The 14,631-nt window shown below is 45.4% G+C and overlaps 3 protein-coding genes and 1 long non-coding RNA gene across 7 annotated transcripts; 1 reads left to right on the top strand and 3 right to left on the bottom strand.

Annotated features, from left to right (window-relative positions):
- Positions 1 to 735: 735 nt before the first annotated feature.
- Positions 736 to 2,360, bottom strand: LOC108083406 (uncharacterized). The gene is made up of 3 exons (XR_011445660.1): positions 2,102 to 2,360; positions 1,196 to 1,839; positions 736 to 978 (listed from the first exon to the last, which is right to left on the bottom strand). It is a non-coding gene; the product is annotated as an uncharacterized lncRNA (long non-coding RNA).
- A 269-nt stretch (positions 2,361 to 2,629) lies between these two features.
- On the bottom strand, positions 2,630 to 5,182 carry temp (protein prenyltransferase alpha subunit repeat-containing protein tempura). Its single transcript, XM_017179158.3, has 3 exons — positions 4,504 to 5,182; positions 3,939 to 4,327; positions 2,630 to 3,882 (listed from the first exon to the last, which is right to left on the bottom strand). Exons 1-3 carry the CDS (start codon positions 4,587 to 4,589, stop codon positions 3,164 to 3,166), a joined length of 1,194 nt encoding a protein of 397 aa, XP_017034647.1. The 5' UTR covers positions 4,590 to 5,182; the 3' UTR covers positions 2,630 to 3,163.
- Positions 5,183 to 5,283: 101 nt separating this feature from the next.
- LOC108083401 (U3 small nucleolar RNA-associated protein 15 homolog) lies at positions 5,284 to 7,309 on the top strand. The gene is made up of 2 exons (XM_017179151.3): positions 5,284 to 5,492; positions 5,562 to 7,309. The coding sequence occupies exons 1-2, from the start codon at positions 5,397 to 5,399 to the stop codon at positions 7,089 to 7,091; spliced, it is 1,626 nt and encodes a 541-aa protein (XP_017034640.1). The 5' UTR covers positions 5,284 to 5,396; the 3' UTR covers positions 7,092 to 7,309.
- Positions 7,310 to 7,406: 97 nt separating this feature from the next.
- LOC108083403 (ubiquitin-conjugating enzyme E2 Q2) lies at positions 7,407 to 14,615 on the bottom strand. Of its 4 annotated transcripts, XM_070287818.1 has the most exons (10): positions 14,502 to 14,560; positions 12,720 to 13,327; positions 12,309 to 12,647; positions 10,062 to 10,178; positions 9,699 to 9,998; positions 9,514 to 9,588; positions 9,159 to 9,450; positions 8,957 to 9,105; positions 8,788 to 8,866; positions 7,407 to 8,715 (listed from the first exon to the last, which is right to left on the bottom strand). In XM_070287818.1, exons 3-10 carry the CDS (start codon positions 12,468 to 12,470, stop codon positions 8,684 to 8,686), a joined length of 1,206 nt encoding a protein of 401 aa, XP_070143919.1. In that variant the 5' UTR covers positions 12,471 to 12,647; positions 12,720 to 13,327; positions 14,502 to 14,560; the 3' UTR covers positions 7,407 to 8,683. The 4 variants fall into 4 exon arrangements, with proteins under 4 accessions (XP_070143919.1, XP_017034646.1, XP_017034645.1 ...); XM_017179157.3 differs by having other exon boundaries at positions 12,309 to 13,327; positions 14,542 to 14,615; XM_017179156.3 differs by lacking the exon at positions 14,502 to 14,560 and adding an exon at positions 13,478 to 13,496 and having other exon boundaries at positions 12,309 to 13,327.
- Between the last annotated feature and the right edge of the window lie 16 nt (positions 14,616 to 14,631).

Below are 14,631 nucleotides of genomic sequence, written 5' to 3'. Positions count from 1 at the left end.
TTGTAAAAAGGTTGTTGCCATCAAGCTGTTGTTGTCGGCAACAAATAGGTATAAATGCATAAAATGAAATATAACAGTTTATACCAATTATTATTTTTGCCCAAAAGTTTTTATAACAGTTTATACCAGTTTTCAGCTGCTTGCTGCTGATTTCTGTTCGCCTGTTACCCCAATTTGGGAAACGGCCAAATTGAATGAAAAATTTTGCTCACTTGCATCAGTGATGCTCATGTGCATCAGTGATGCATTTTTTTTTTGCATTATTGGTAGAAAATGGCTTCTCACTAGCTGCCAGTGATGCTCATCTAGCTATTTTGCCAATGATGCTCATCTAGATATTTTGCATTATTGGGACAAAATGGCATCACACTAACTGCCAGTGATGCTCATCTAGCTATTTTGCATTATTGGGAGAAAAAGGCATCTCACTAACTGCCAGTGATGCTCATCTAGCTATTTGTCATTATTGGCGAAAAATGGCACCTCACTAACTACCAGTGAAGCTCATCTAGCTATTTTGCATTAGTGGGACTAAATGGAGTCTTACTAACTGCCAGTGATGCTGATTTGGCTAGGATGCTCCATTGGGACAAAATGGCATCTCACCAACTGCCAGTGATGCTCATCTAGCTATTTTGCAATATTTGTATTTGATGTTTGTTTCATTTGCCACCGCAAGAATACCCTTCTATTGAGCTTTTTCAAATTAGCCCACCCAAAAAAAAAACCGCATCCTTCTCATAACTTAAAAATAACACAATTTTTAAGGTTTATTATTTATTTCAGCTTTAAATAAATAAAAGAAAACAAAGGCATGTGTGAGTGCCGGAGGTCGTTCCCAGTGGTTTCGGTTTTCTTGGTGGCACCCTCGTCGTGGTGCCCCAGCTTCTGGGCGCTTCTGCTCCTCCTCGTCCTGATCCTCCTTGCCAACGCTCTCTGTCTCGCCATCGGCATCCACTTTCAGTTCCTGGCAGCTTGCTGCAATTAAATTTAAAAAAAGGGTGAGATTTATTTTGATAATTTTTGGAAAAAACCTAATTTTCAAAGGTTCATAACTCAGCCAAAAATGAATGAAATTTAATTTGGAAAGCTGTTCCGAGTTCGTTTTTCTAAGCTTAAGCTTAAGCTGCTTACTCAGTTTTACTGAAATACTTACCTGTAATTTTTAACTAATTAAAAAAAAAGTTTTACTTACGGTCACAAACGGCCAGGTGCGTGTTAAGTGCCCATTCAACCTCCTAATATTCCCCTTAATCCTAATGTTAATGTAACAATTTCCAACAATTACAATTACAACTGTGCCATTGCTTACTTTTTTAATAGAAAAACAAATGTATCTGATTAGAAATCGTACACAACAATTATTATCCTTTAGGATTTACGGGACGGCACTGGAACACACTCCTCTAGCCGAATAAATTTCGAGAAAGTTTTTCATTTATGTTGCCACTTAGTGGGAGGATTTCGTGGAAATATGAATCTCCATCTGATATGGGATTTTCTTGGCATTCATTGGAATTTTTTAAATTTTATGTTTGGCAGTCCTGGCATCACAAATCCCATTTTTTACTGCTTTGAGCCAGTTTTACGAAGAGCTTCGTTGAATATTCCAAAAGACCACTCCGATTGCTTTTGGTCTTCGATCTTCTTTGCGGATTCAGGATTTGGCAATTTGAGAGAGGGAATAACCTTTATCCCGGCATCTTTGCCTTTTGGTTGGACATAAAGTTTTTTAGGTGTTTGTTCCTTTGGCATCTCCACAAGGGAAGTTACTTTCTTCGGCATTTCAACAAGGCTCTTGTTGGCGGTCAGGGTTTTCATGAAATCGACGCCAGTTTTCTACAGAAGAATATATAGTTCTTAAAAAGTAGGCACTGAGCACAACGTTAGACGAAAAAAGAACTAACATCCAGAATCTCGAATCTAATAGAATTCAAAGAAAAGCAAATGGTTTCCCTCTCTTAAGAAGGATTCTTTCCACATTTATGGATTTCTTTCACTATTTGCCTGCACTGTACAAGCAAAGCGGCAACCTCAGCTTGTTAGAGTGATTATTCATTCATTCGAGAGGGTATCTTCTGCTAAAAGTCGAAACACTTACGCGAAGAGCCTTCAGCAGAGTCCCGGCAGTATCTGTTATAGTCAAGTCTCTGGGCACAAGTCGAGAGATCCCCTTAAATGCGCCTATCCACTGTTGAAATATATTCTTCGCCATGGCCAAAAGAGATTTTTGATGTAATTTTGAAATTTTCTTTTAGAAAATACTGGTTATGTAAATACAAAAAAATAATAACAATAATAATAATGTTATATGTGTGTGTTGTTTTCGTTAGCTAGACACGTTTTATACTGAGCCAGAAACTCCAGGGCAGGGCTACACGACTTTGACAGTTTCATTTGTTTGAATCCATGGACTACTAGAGCGATAAATGAATGGATATTCTCTTTGATAAATTGGATAAAAATAAAATATATATATTAAATGAAAATAAAATGAAATATTTTTGTAACACATCAAAGTTTTCGATATTTTCTTTACATCAAACTTAATCACCTTCAATTTCTCACCGTGCATGGATACCCTCCTGACCCACCCACCACCCACCACCCACTGAGCGAGCACCTCCTGTTGTCTGTTGGTTGGATTTATTTAAAACTAACTGCAAATTAGCTAACAACAAACACGTGCATGGCATGGCGATAATTGGTTAAATCGTACATCTGGCCACGGGGATAGAGATAACAAGTCGTGCCAGATATATACAACATATATCAGATCGAGAAACGAGTCGAACAGTTTAACGCTAACATATATATCGAAATGCAATTGGTGGGAACCGGATCCAGTGGAGTCCGTCTCATTTCGGGCTAGTGGTTGAACATTTGTCTTTGGGGGCGTAAATACATATACATAAATATATATATATAGATAGAGAGAGAGAGTACACATAGAGTCCTGGTCCCGTCTCCTGTTGCACAATTCCTTCCTTCCTTCGACAAGTTCATCCTTCGGGTGAATGTGTGCTTCCAACGGGACCAGGTAAAGAGAGAGTACGTAATCCTATGGGGTAGATTGATTTGAGTTCCTCTGCGCCGCGAGAAACAACCTGATCCGCAGCTTTGAGCTATTCACAATGTTTCAGGTCCCGCCGACCGACGACGACTAATCCGCCGGATAGCCAAAGCTCAGGTGTAGGTTGCACCAGCGACGATGCTTGGCGCCCAGAGCAGACTCCTCCCGCCGCACGGCGGCCAGAAAGGGATGCGTCTCAAAGTCCAGCTGTCTCAAATGTCGATGCACATCTTCCGTCGCGGCTGGATGTGCCGCTAGCAAGCCGCCTGCCTCGAGGCGGACGCACTGCTCCACAATGAACTTGAGCGCGGCCCGGCGATGCAGCTCAAAGCAATCCCTTTGCCCATACATGGCCTTTTGCTCCTCGCACAGCCGCATATCGCTGGCGGCCACATTGCAGCAGTAGAGAAAGGAGCGTAGCCTCTGGCTGCTTACCGCACTGCGATCCATTCCGGGCAGCAGCAGGTCCAGCATGTCCTCCGCCCTGTCCGCCCCCCTCAGGCCATAGTTGGTCAGCAGCTGCTGGAGACTGGCCAAGGGAGAGGGGCAATTGGGACCCGGGTCGGTGGGCAGGGCGAAGCAGAGCTCGTAGGCGCGTCCGAGTAGCACCTGGCGATAGTGATAGCAACTGTAGTCGCTGATGTGCTTCCGCATAAACTTTTCCGTCCGCAGGAGCTCCGATTGCAGCAGGCAGGGGCCGCTCTGCAGGATCCACTGACGGTGCGACCAGGCATGGTAATTGCTGGCACAGCGATCGGCCGCCCGCTCGCAGATCCCAATCTCGTTGGGCCAGTCAATGGCATCGGCGCCTACAATGGGAATTTCGATTAATTACCTCCTAGTTCCTTCATGTCCAGCCACTTACTTTGAAAGGAGTACAGCCAGCGGCGATAGGCGAACGCCTCGTTGGACTTGGGCTTGATGGAGAGCACCAGGGCGGAGAACTGCAGCTCCTTATTGATGCTCAGCCGGTTCTTTTGCACCAGCTGGCGGCGGATGTGCCAGAAAGTGGTCACATCGGGATTGATTAGCAGCGCCACGTTCAGGTACTTGGCCAGAATGTCGCTCTGCTGCTGCTGCTGGAGCGTTCGCAGCTGCTGCTGCGACGACTGACGCCGGTGCGAGATGAGGGTGCGATGGGCATGATCGTAGACATGCTGGGCACACCACGACTCCAGGCCCAGATTGTGCTCAACATGCACCACCGGCGATTTGTTGCAATTGGTCTCCTTGGGAATAATCTCGAAGGAAGCGCTGTGGAAGGGTAAATAAACATTAGTTGGGATAGAATCGAAAGTATTTAAGCCTGATCTTATCCAGAAATCAAGAAACGATCATGAATACTGGCCACACTTCCAGATTGGTTATTTTCGTTTGGATTCCTTGAGGTTTAACCGGAATATATACGGAAATTTCTAGGATTCACTTACAGATCCTGATCCTTGAGAAACACCGCATTGATATCCTGTATGATCTTCTCGCAGAGCACCTTCTTCTCGTTGCGTTCCTCCTCCATGGCTACCACGCCTAGACTAACTGCTCTTCCGATGCGGACTCCACGGGATCGCTTCCGTTCGCGTTCGATTCGAGCGAGGGCTTCAGGCACATTGATTGCTTCCAATTAACATATTAACATGCTCAATTCTTTAGCGTCGCTTTGCTCCTCCGGTTAATTAATATTGGGGGGGCGTGGCAAGGGCGGCAGCAACGATGAAGGTTGACGGGGGACTATGGACCATGGACTACAACTACGGTCTACGACTACACTCTACGGTCTGGCCCCCAGTGGCAGCCGCATCTCACAACAAATAAATTTCAATTAAAAGCGAATTTGTTATTGTTATTGCCGGGCGGCGTTGGCGGCGGCGGTGGGCACGCGAGATCTCAACCCGAACGGGAATGTCCAGGCCCCAACTATTATTACGCGACGGAGGCGGTCACTTGGTCGCTTCTCTGCTCCCCGTCTGCCTCTCCCCTTCTCACGCCCCAAAGTGCGGTTTCCAGCAGATCACGGCAATTCGCTTTGCAATTTGGGGAAATGTGTTTCTATTTTTTCTGCGAGCATATGTGCCGTGTGCTTGTTTCTATTATTTTTGTTGTTGCAAACATGTGTTTGATTGTGTACACGCAGCACCGTCCGCCTATCGATACCGCGGCCTATCAGTTAAGAAGTAGGCAGTTATCGATAATCGATAACTCTTGAGGCGCAACGGATTTGCTATATCTAGTTTATTTTTTTTGTTGGAACACGTGCGCGCCAAGTGAGGAACAAGCGGTCACTGGACAAGCAATAGCAATTACCGGACAACTACCCACAGCCAGGATGAACACCAACAACTTCCTCCCACTGAACATACGAAGGCTCCAGCAGCGGGCGCACGTGGAGACCCCGGACACAGTCTACTGGGAGCGCCTGGCGGTACGAAGAACAAGAAGAAGCTACGGAAAATATCTATGATCACTTTTCTATATATTTAAACCCATTCAGAAACCGGAACAGCTTAAGGAGCACAACACCATCGACTACGTGGACTTCAGTCCCAGCGAGCCAGACAACTTTGTGGTGACCTGCTCGGTGCGCGTGCAAATCTACAATTTGGTGACCAAACTGGTGGTGAAGAATCTCTCGAGGTTTCAAAAGACCGCCTATGGAGCCACATTTAGGCAGGATGGCCGACTGCTAGCCGCCGGCGACGAAGAGGGTCATGTTAAGCTCTTCGACACCACCAACCGGAGTATCCTGCGCCTCTTCAAGGGACACACAGCGCCGGTGCATCGAACCTTCTTCACGGCGGATAAACAGCAACTGGCTAGCTTTGGCGATGACAAGACGGTGCGAATGTGGGATGTGGCCAACGAGAAGGTGGTACAGACATACGAGGATTCGCACACGGACTACATCCGGGCAGGTGCCATGCATCCGCAGGCGGGGTACATGTTCGTTTCCGGCGGCTACGACGGCAAGATCAATCTGTACGATACGCGACAGGAGACGGCAGTGGTGCGCACCCTGAATCACGGGGCTCCCGTGGAGTCCATGCTCTTCCTGCCCAATGGAGGGATCTTTGTCAGCGCCGGCGGCACCCAGGTGCGCGTGTGGGACATGATCAGCGGCTGCCGGCTGCTGACAATGATGTCGCAGCACCACAAGACTGTCACCTGCCTGCGTCTGGGATCTGATGGTCGGCGCTTGTTCTCCGGCGGATTGGATCGGCACGTAAAGATCTACGATGTGAGCACGTACAAGACGGTACACACACTGAACTATCCGAATGCCGTTGTCAGCCTGGCCGTGTCGTCCGGGGATCAGGCTGTCATAGCCGGCATGGTCGATGGATTGATCTCGATTCGCCGGATGATGGTGGAAAGCAAGCCGAGTCACCTGAAAAAGATCCGTGCGGATAGGGCGCGGAAGCAGCAGCAAAAGAAAATGGCCGCCGAACCCGACGTCCCTGCCCAACCGGTGGATCATGTCATCAAGGACAAAATCAAGGGGACAGGCCTAAAAACCTACGATGTGCATCTGCGTCAGTTCAGTCACAAAAAGGCTCTCGACGATGTGATGCAGCCCCAAAAGATGGAAAAGCAGCCCGAGCTAGTGGTGGCCGTAATTATAGACCTGCTTCACCGACGCTCCCTGGACAAGGCTTTAATTGGTCGCCCCGAGCCCGTGCTCATCCAGTTTATCGATTTTTTGTGCACACACCTGAGCGAGTCGCGGTTTATGAGGCCGCTGATGAATGCCTCCAGCACATTATTGGATGTCTTCGAACGGCAGCTGGTGGCCTGCAGTCCCCAGCTTATCAAGGCTTTGAAACGCCTGGCGGCAGCTGTCCAAGCGGAAATCCAGCTAACCGCCGAGCTGATGCAGCTCAAGGGGGCCATGGACATGCTCATTGGCATCTCAATGGATGGCGACGATGTGCCGCGCAAGCCGCCCGCCTATGTCAAGGAGGTCAAGGCACCAAGAATGCTGCCCTCCAAGGCCGCAGATAGGTACACGGTCTTTGTGGATTGATCTTTACTCACGAACCTTCGCACATTTAGCCAATGAAGAAGGATCTGGAAGGAAGAGAGTCGTAGGTTAAGCGAAAATAAACTAGCTTATTTAAGTCGTAGGAACCCAATGTAAGTGCAAAGTCAATAAAGTGTAAATAGGTCTGCAAATTGATGAACAACTGGAGATTCAAGATGATGTTTCGCCAGAGAGAGGGAGAGGGGGATAGTGCGCTATATAAGGAAATGGGCTCTGATTTAATAAGGAATTGCTTGCCATTCAATTAGTAATAGGCAATAGCAAAGGGTAAGGGGAGAACTACTAGGACATCATAGATATTATGCATGTATATATCTTTCTTTATTAAATACATACTTAAAATGAACATTTCGTCGTGCTCGCCAATTTTCGTTTTGAAATGTACAATTGAATTTTGTCTGCCGTTGTACGAGTAATAAAAAAAAAAATGATAATTGTATAAGGAAACTACAAAAACAGCAGCTGCCTTCTTTGACGAACTTGTTTGCTTGCATTACACGCTTGCAAATATTTGTGGATCCTTCGTTCGCCCATCAACATCTTGATCTTGGCCTTAAAGCTTAGCAATTGTTTTGCTGCTTTCCTTCTCTAGATGTAGATGTAGATTTAGGTTTACGTTGTTATTTTACGATTATTTGGAAAGACGAATTTACAATTAGAAGTTGCTCTGCTTAAGCTACACTCTCGCGCTACTTTTTAATATATATATATATATTTATGTGTATTTATATTGTATTTAAATGTATGTATAAGGTATATATATATATATCTATGCCGCCCGATCCTCCTTCAATCGCGCCTTCCTCTCATATCTTTGCCGCTTTCGCATGCTGTAGCTTAAACATAGAAATTTTATATGATAAGATTACACAATTCGTGATTCTTAAATAAGAATACAATTAGGCGTCTTAACTAGTTACAATTAGGGGTGTGTGAGTGTGTGTGTGTGTGTGTGGGCTGATGGTGGTAATTGTGTGTGCTTATGAGGTGCTTGATGGGGTGGAGCCACTACAACATTTACAATTGAATTACAAATTAAATTCATATACATAACAGATATTGCCTTTACATTTTACACTCTTGGCTTGCCTACACTCCCCTGCTCTCCAACTTCGATTCCAAGGTTCTGGAATGGATTGAATTGCCTCCTAGGTTCATAATCATATTTAAGGGGGTTGAGAGGCGAGGGTCACAGTTACATTACACGGAGGAGGAGGCGGAGGCAAGTGACATTTACAAATGATCCCGCTTGAAAACGAAGGGAATTACATAATGTGGCCATTCGGGGTCGATTAACAAGTTGTACAAAATATGTTTTGTCGACCTTTAAGCCGCGTTGGCACTCTCCCCGATCTGCACACCAAATCGGATACCACCAGAGGTGTGAGTGAATGTGGCTAATGATATTGCTGGGCGGAGGAGTTGACCGAGTCGTCGATGAGTGCATGGTGTGAGGGTATGGGACGGGGGGGGGGGGGGGGGGGGGGGGGGGGGTGTAAGGATGCAAGGGTGTCTGGTGCGTGGTGGCTTGCTGTAATCTGAAGGAAAGTGTGCGTCTGGAACGTCTAGTGGTCTTAGCCATCCTCCTTGGGCGGCGTGAACCATCCTGTGGAAATGCACAAATAGAAATACAATTATTAAAATATCTTCCTTTGGGGTTAACCAGTCCTTAACTCACCGTTCTTCTCGTGGATCTGGACCAGCGACTTGAAACTCTGCTGGGCCCGAGCCAAACTATATTGGCCCTGGCTCAGCGCCTATTTAATGAGCAAGAGAATATGTATTTGCAAAATTATTAAAACTTAACAATGGCAATACAAAAAAATATAGTGTCCAGTTAATAATACCTTGGTGGCTCCGAACTGGATGCGCGCCTTGCCCTTGACCAGAGTGGCAGCTATTTGCATGATCACCGCCTCCACGGTATAGGCTGAGCTCCAGCCCTGTTTGGTCAGCAGTTCCATACAGATGGCACCGCCGATGAGCACATAGCCACCTGATAATATACGGCTTACTAATAATTGCCAACGAAAACTTAATGAGACTTACCTGAGATAATCGGATGAACAACCCGCACAAAGGGTGGCTCAAAGGGATACGTCTCCTTGAACAATATATTGAGCAGTATGCTGTCCTTGCCCTCCTTCTCCTTCAGCATTAACAGATCACTGTGCAGGGGACTGTCCGGATCGACAGACTTGAGGCGTATATTCCACTCGTAGATCGATTCGTTTACGAGCTCAATCGAATACATGTTCTTCTTGAAGGCGTCCGATCGATAGATATCACGCAGTTCCTTCATTAATCGATCGGTTGCCTGCACGGAACCCGAAACGGAACCCTAAAAGTTCGATAAGCATAAAATAAATTACAATGTTATGCAATTTGTAACACTGAAACTCACTTTTAAATAGTCTTGTCTTTGACTTTGACGCAGTCTTTCGAGGGTCGCTAAGTGTTCCACTTCCATATCGTCCTTCTGCAAGTAAAGACACATATTTATTTTTGCAAATACTGGGTATTGGGGGTATTTAAAAGAAGCTGCTTAGAGATCGTTTTTAGATTAATTCCCTGTCATTAAGGACTCACCTTGTTTGTACTTCGTACATCATCCATCTCCAGCGGCAAATCCTCGTCGCCTTCGCTCTCCTGTTCGCTCTCGCCAATGGGATCCTCGATGTCCTCCTGGTCCGAGTCGGTCTCCTCATTGCCGCCATGCTGTCCTCCGCCGCCAACGCCGCCCCCCGCTCCACCACCGCCGGGTCTCTGTTCGCAGCGCAGTGGCGAAGCGGATGGCGGTGGCGTTTGCAACGGCAGCGCTAGATTATCGATGTCGGGTGGCAGTGGAACGTTGTGTAGTCGGCACAGCTCTCGCAGCAGTATGCCCACCTGAAGGTAAAACGATCAAGGATCAGAATTAGTTTATTCTAAATCTAAATCGGGTAATTTTACCTGATTAATCACGTGATTATCCCGCCCATTTGTATTGCTAAGTATTTGAACGGCATTTGTGACGCTCGTCTCCTCGCTTTCGGCAAACCAAACTGGCGGCGATGAGGGATACGTTTCCTGGAAAAGGCAGAAATTATTATTATTACATAAGACATGTTCTTATGTTTATTATTGTTAGTATTATACAAACATACGCCCGCCCTTTGAGTTCTACATTTAAACTAATGTTTTCAAAACCTAATTAGACCTGGAAAATGTCCGCAAGTGAATTAAAACTGCCTCTGTTTATAACAATTACTTGGTGAATATATTTTAAAAGTTTGAAAGTAAAAACTTTTCCAATAAATTCGTTGAAGATTTCAAAAGAATACGATTACTGTATGTATATTCAGGACGCTCTCGGAAGCTCTAAGCCGTATTTACTGTATATTTGGCAATGGATAAGGGGGGAGGCTATTTCCAATCGCGAGTTGTGGGGTGGGTCAAGGACTTTAACTCTGTGTACACCCTCAATTTGTACGACAGACAAAAGAAATATATTATTTTCACAATAGCTATGCGCTCTCCACTCTCCCCGTTCATTCACGAGTCTCGTTCGCTCTCAGGTGAATTTGTCGCCCGACGCCGCCAGATCTACTTTGCATACACATGTAAATAAACAAATAAAGTGGCTTCTCCGACGACAGCAAGTACGAAATTATAACCTTTAATTAGATCGTTGAACCAGGCGGGGATCACTGCACAGAGAACAGCTGCTCGGTTGGGACGGAGGAGGAGGTGGAAAGGCGGAGGACGACCGTTTGCTGCAAGCTTGGCAACTGATCGATCGAGCAACGAGTGAATCATGCCGTTGTTTTCTTGGTTTTTTTTTTTTTTTGTATATTTATTAGCGAATAAAGGTAAGCGTGAACGTAAATGACATGTGATCGGTTATCGTCCGGACAGGACTAGGCCAGAAGAGAGCACGGCACATACATACATACATTGTACATATGTATGTATATACTTTCATCTCAACTCTGTAGCCTGGGAATTAAAAAATCGGCACTCACACACACAAACATTTCAGAGAGAGGGCGAGAAGATGGAACGATCAACTAAGATCAGCGGCACAAAGAAGAAGAAGGGGAAGAACAACGGGAAGAATGGCCAGACAAGGATGGCAAGCAATTTAAGGAAGAAAGGAGAAATTCAAGAATATATAAAGATTAATACACTCTCACAAAGACTCTAACAATACATAAAATCTCTGAATAATCACGGAAATATGAACTTGACAAAAAAAATAAATAAATAAATAAAATAAAATAGAATATAATATAATACCAAAAAAAAAAATGGAGACAATAAATGTGCCGAGTCTAGTCACCACCACCTCTCAAACCCCAATGTCAATCCCAAACGCAAATCAATTGTAAGCACGAGGCTTCTTTGATAGCACTACTGCTTCTATTCCCTCCACCCTCCTCGCGATCTACGATAATTATAAACAAAGTAAGTGCCTTGTACGATAAGCCAGTTGCACGGATATCACATAACGCGTATGGGTGTATTTTTATTGGAAACCATTCGTTATGTTTGTATAATTTGCAGTTGCACAGACTTCGAGTTGACCCGTGCTTGCTTATTGTTGCAATGTTTGCTAAAATGTTTATATTCGTATGCAATTTGCGGGGCTGATTGCGAAAATTACATTTAAAATTGCCGAGAAGGTCAGTTTCATGGGAGAACTTGTTAGAAGCCCATTAAGATGCTTTTGCATTTCGCCCAATCCCACAGATGTGAGTCACGTTGTAAACAACTTAAGGCCAAATCCAAAGGAGTTATGCATTTAATGGAAATATGTGTCGCTGAATTAACAGCAAAGCAGAACAGTTTCTGATAAGGTTTCCCGATAAGGGAATGCTGGCCAGGCGACATCAAGCCAATACTACGGGTAATCTCTGATGATTTTGCAGAGTGTTTACCTTAGAATGTTTTTTTAATGATTGTTTACTATTTATATTTAGGACCGTTAATACTGTTTCATTGTTCCTGGGAACTTGTAATATATTCGTAACTACAAATTACGAAATCAAGGATTCTTTATGAACAGCCGAGTGAAATTCAACAAGACTCCCCCATCTGGATGGATTTCAAACAGGTCCCATTCCTCATACGTATTTTTTTTCTCGGTGTGCGTACAAACGTATGTATGTACATATGTGTGCGGATGCGTGGGTGCAAAGAGGGGGCAGTTGGACTTACCGTTATGTTGGCATGGATGTCGTAGCGCTTCCCGTTCTTGTCGATGAACCGGCAGAGGAGCTCGTCAACGCTGGAATTGAGGATCTGAAAGCGCTCGTGGTTCTTGGGAAAGATCTTCTCCAGAGTTTTGATTTCCTGCTTCAGGGTGTTAAGGCACGCCATCTTGTGGCGGGCAAAAAGGCAACTGGTCGGAGTTTAGCTTCTTGGTTATTGTGATTACTTTCTGGTCCAATCGAAGGTGAGATGATGTTCGCGGGGAGCTAGCTCCCCCGCTCTCCACGCTCCGCTCTCTCCTGCTGCGATGACAAGGGGACGGGGAGACAGTAGCAGCAGTAACTACTACGACGGCGGGCAGCGAAGAAAGCCAAAAGTCGCAGTTCGGTTGGCTTTTGTTGTTTGTGTTTCACTTACGGCGGAGCAAAAATTGTTGGGCTCCTCTCTTCGGTCTGGCTCTCACTATTTCTCTTTATCAGTGTCTTCGTCTTCCTTTCCTCTGCCTGACAGATGCTACTTTTGCTCGCCGTCGGTAGATGGCGTTTTCAGTGAATGCCGTTTGTCGTTGGTGTTGACTTTGATTGTTGATTGTTTTTTATTTACTTGTTCGTTATTTTCATGTCATGACTCTACTCTCTTGATTTGAAGTTATTGTGCTTCTAGATTAGTTTTGCTTTTGTTTGGAGGTAGATTAAAAACGACGACTTCTCAGACGCCTGCTTCTTTGTTGTTTTTGATGGCTCCTCTGAGCACCCTGTTTCCTCTCCTGCTCCACTTTACTTCACTCTCACTATGCTGCTGTGGCGGCTGCTGCTGCTTCTTCTTCTCCTGCGGCGCCCAGCATGCGCTCTCTTGTGTGCGTCTCTCGCTCTGCCTCTCTTTGCTTTTTGGTGTTCAGTTTTGCACTTTGATTTCTCGCTTTTTCCGTTGAATTTGCGAGTCCGTTTTCAGTTTTCCGTCTTTTCTTTCTCCTGTTGTTCTTGGTTTTTACTTTGACCAATGTCCTGCTCCTCGGTCAATTGCACCTTATTGAATTTATGCGTTTTGGTTATTGGAAAAAGCGTCAAATTAGTTTAAACACGTGTTTCACTGGGTTGGCTTATATTACTTCCTTTCCTATTGCAGGCCAAACAAAAACAACAAACAGCAGTTTACACACACACTCATATACGCACCCACACACTCGGCCGCACGCAGGTCGGCCAGACAAAACCTCACGCACACTGTTGCAAATAGCTGTATTGCTTGTGTCTCGCTCGCACTCGCACTGTCACTGGCACGGTTAGAGAGCAGGTCTTCTTGCCTACGCAACGATCGGAATCGGAATCAAAATGAAGCAGAAGTTTAGAAAAACCAAACTTAAATAACACTAAATATTTGCCGACTCCTCCATCCCTCCTTTCAGCCTACGTTGCTTCATTAGTTTCTGTTTTCTGCTGCGTTTGTCAATTGCGTTCCGTGGAAAACTTGTATACGAAAAAGTTCGAAATGAAAGAAAAATGATGGCAGCGCAGAAGAAATTCTGTGCTAAAGAGGAATCGAAAGTCAGTTGGCACACGCACACTCGGCCAGGCTGCCTGACAGACACACACAACACACACACACACACGAGGAAGTGCAGGAAGCAGAAGTGTCAAAATCGAATTGTAAATCTGAAACCGAATCTAAGCCAAAATCTTTGCGAGGCTCCACTGTTCACTTGCGGCAGCTGAGGGCCAGCTGCTGTCGTGCCTTCCATCATGCATAACCTTTACCCCCCCGCTCCTCCCCACGACCACCTCTTTGCCTATCGGCCCTTCATTTCCCCACCCTCACTCCCTCTGCTCGTCTGCGTTTTCAGCATTGCATACACACACACAAACACACTGGCACACATACACTCGCAGCAGTCTGCTGTAAGTGGATTTAATCATTTATCAATATTTAAGCAAAAACCAAATGTGAACGGGGCAGTGCTCCCCCGAACCCGAAGAACTCCTTTGTTTGCACGGAATGGAGCACTAAGCGAAACACAGACACACGAAAAACAGCAACAGAAAACAGAAACGGAAAACAGCAACTCTTCTCCCACACAGCCACTGAAAAACACACACACTCTGGGCAATTATGCATGTAAGCAAATCAGCGAACGCAGCTGAGAAAATTGTACAAGAGGCCAGGCCAGGAATGAAAAAAAAAAAAACAAAATAATACACGCACAGCAACGAAAAATCTGTCCACGCACGTCCGCCCGTTTTACCTTTTCCTTTTGTTCGAACTGTGTGCCCGTGCTTTCCTTTTGATCGTTTTCCGTTTTAATGCTTCAATCAGCCAGAGAAATAGCGGATTT

Source organism: Drosophila kikkawai, chromosome X, assembly GCF_030179895.1.
Source record: "Drosophila kikkawai strain 14028-0561.14 chromosome X, DkikHiC1v2, whole genome shotgun sequence".
Lineage (NCBI taxonomy): Eukaryota > Metazoa > Arthropoda > Insecta > Diptera > Drosophilidae > Drosophila > Drosophila kikkawai.
Note: the sequence above shows the minus strand (reverse complement) of the source record. Positions and strands in the feature narration are given on the sequence as shown.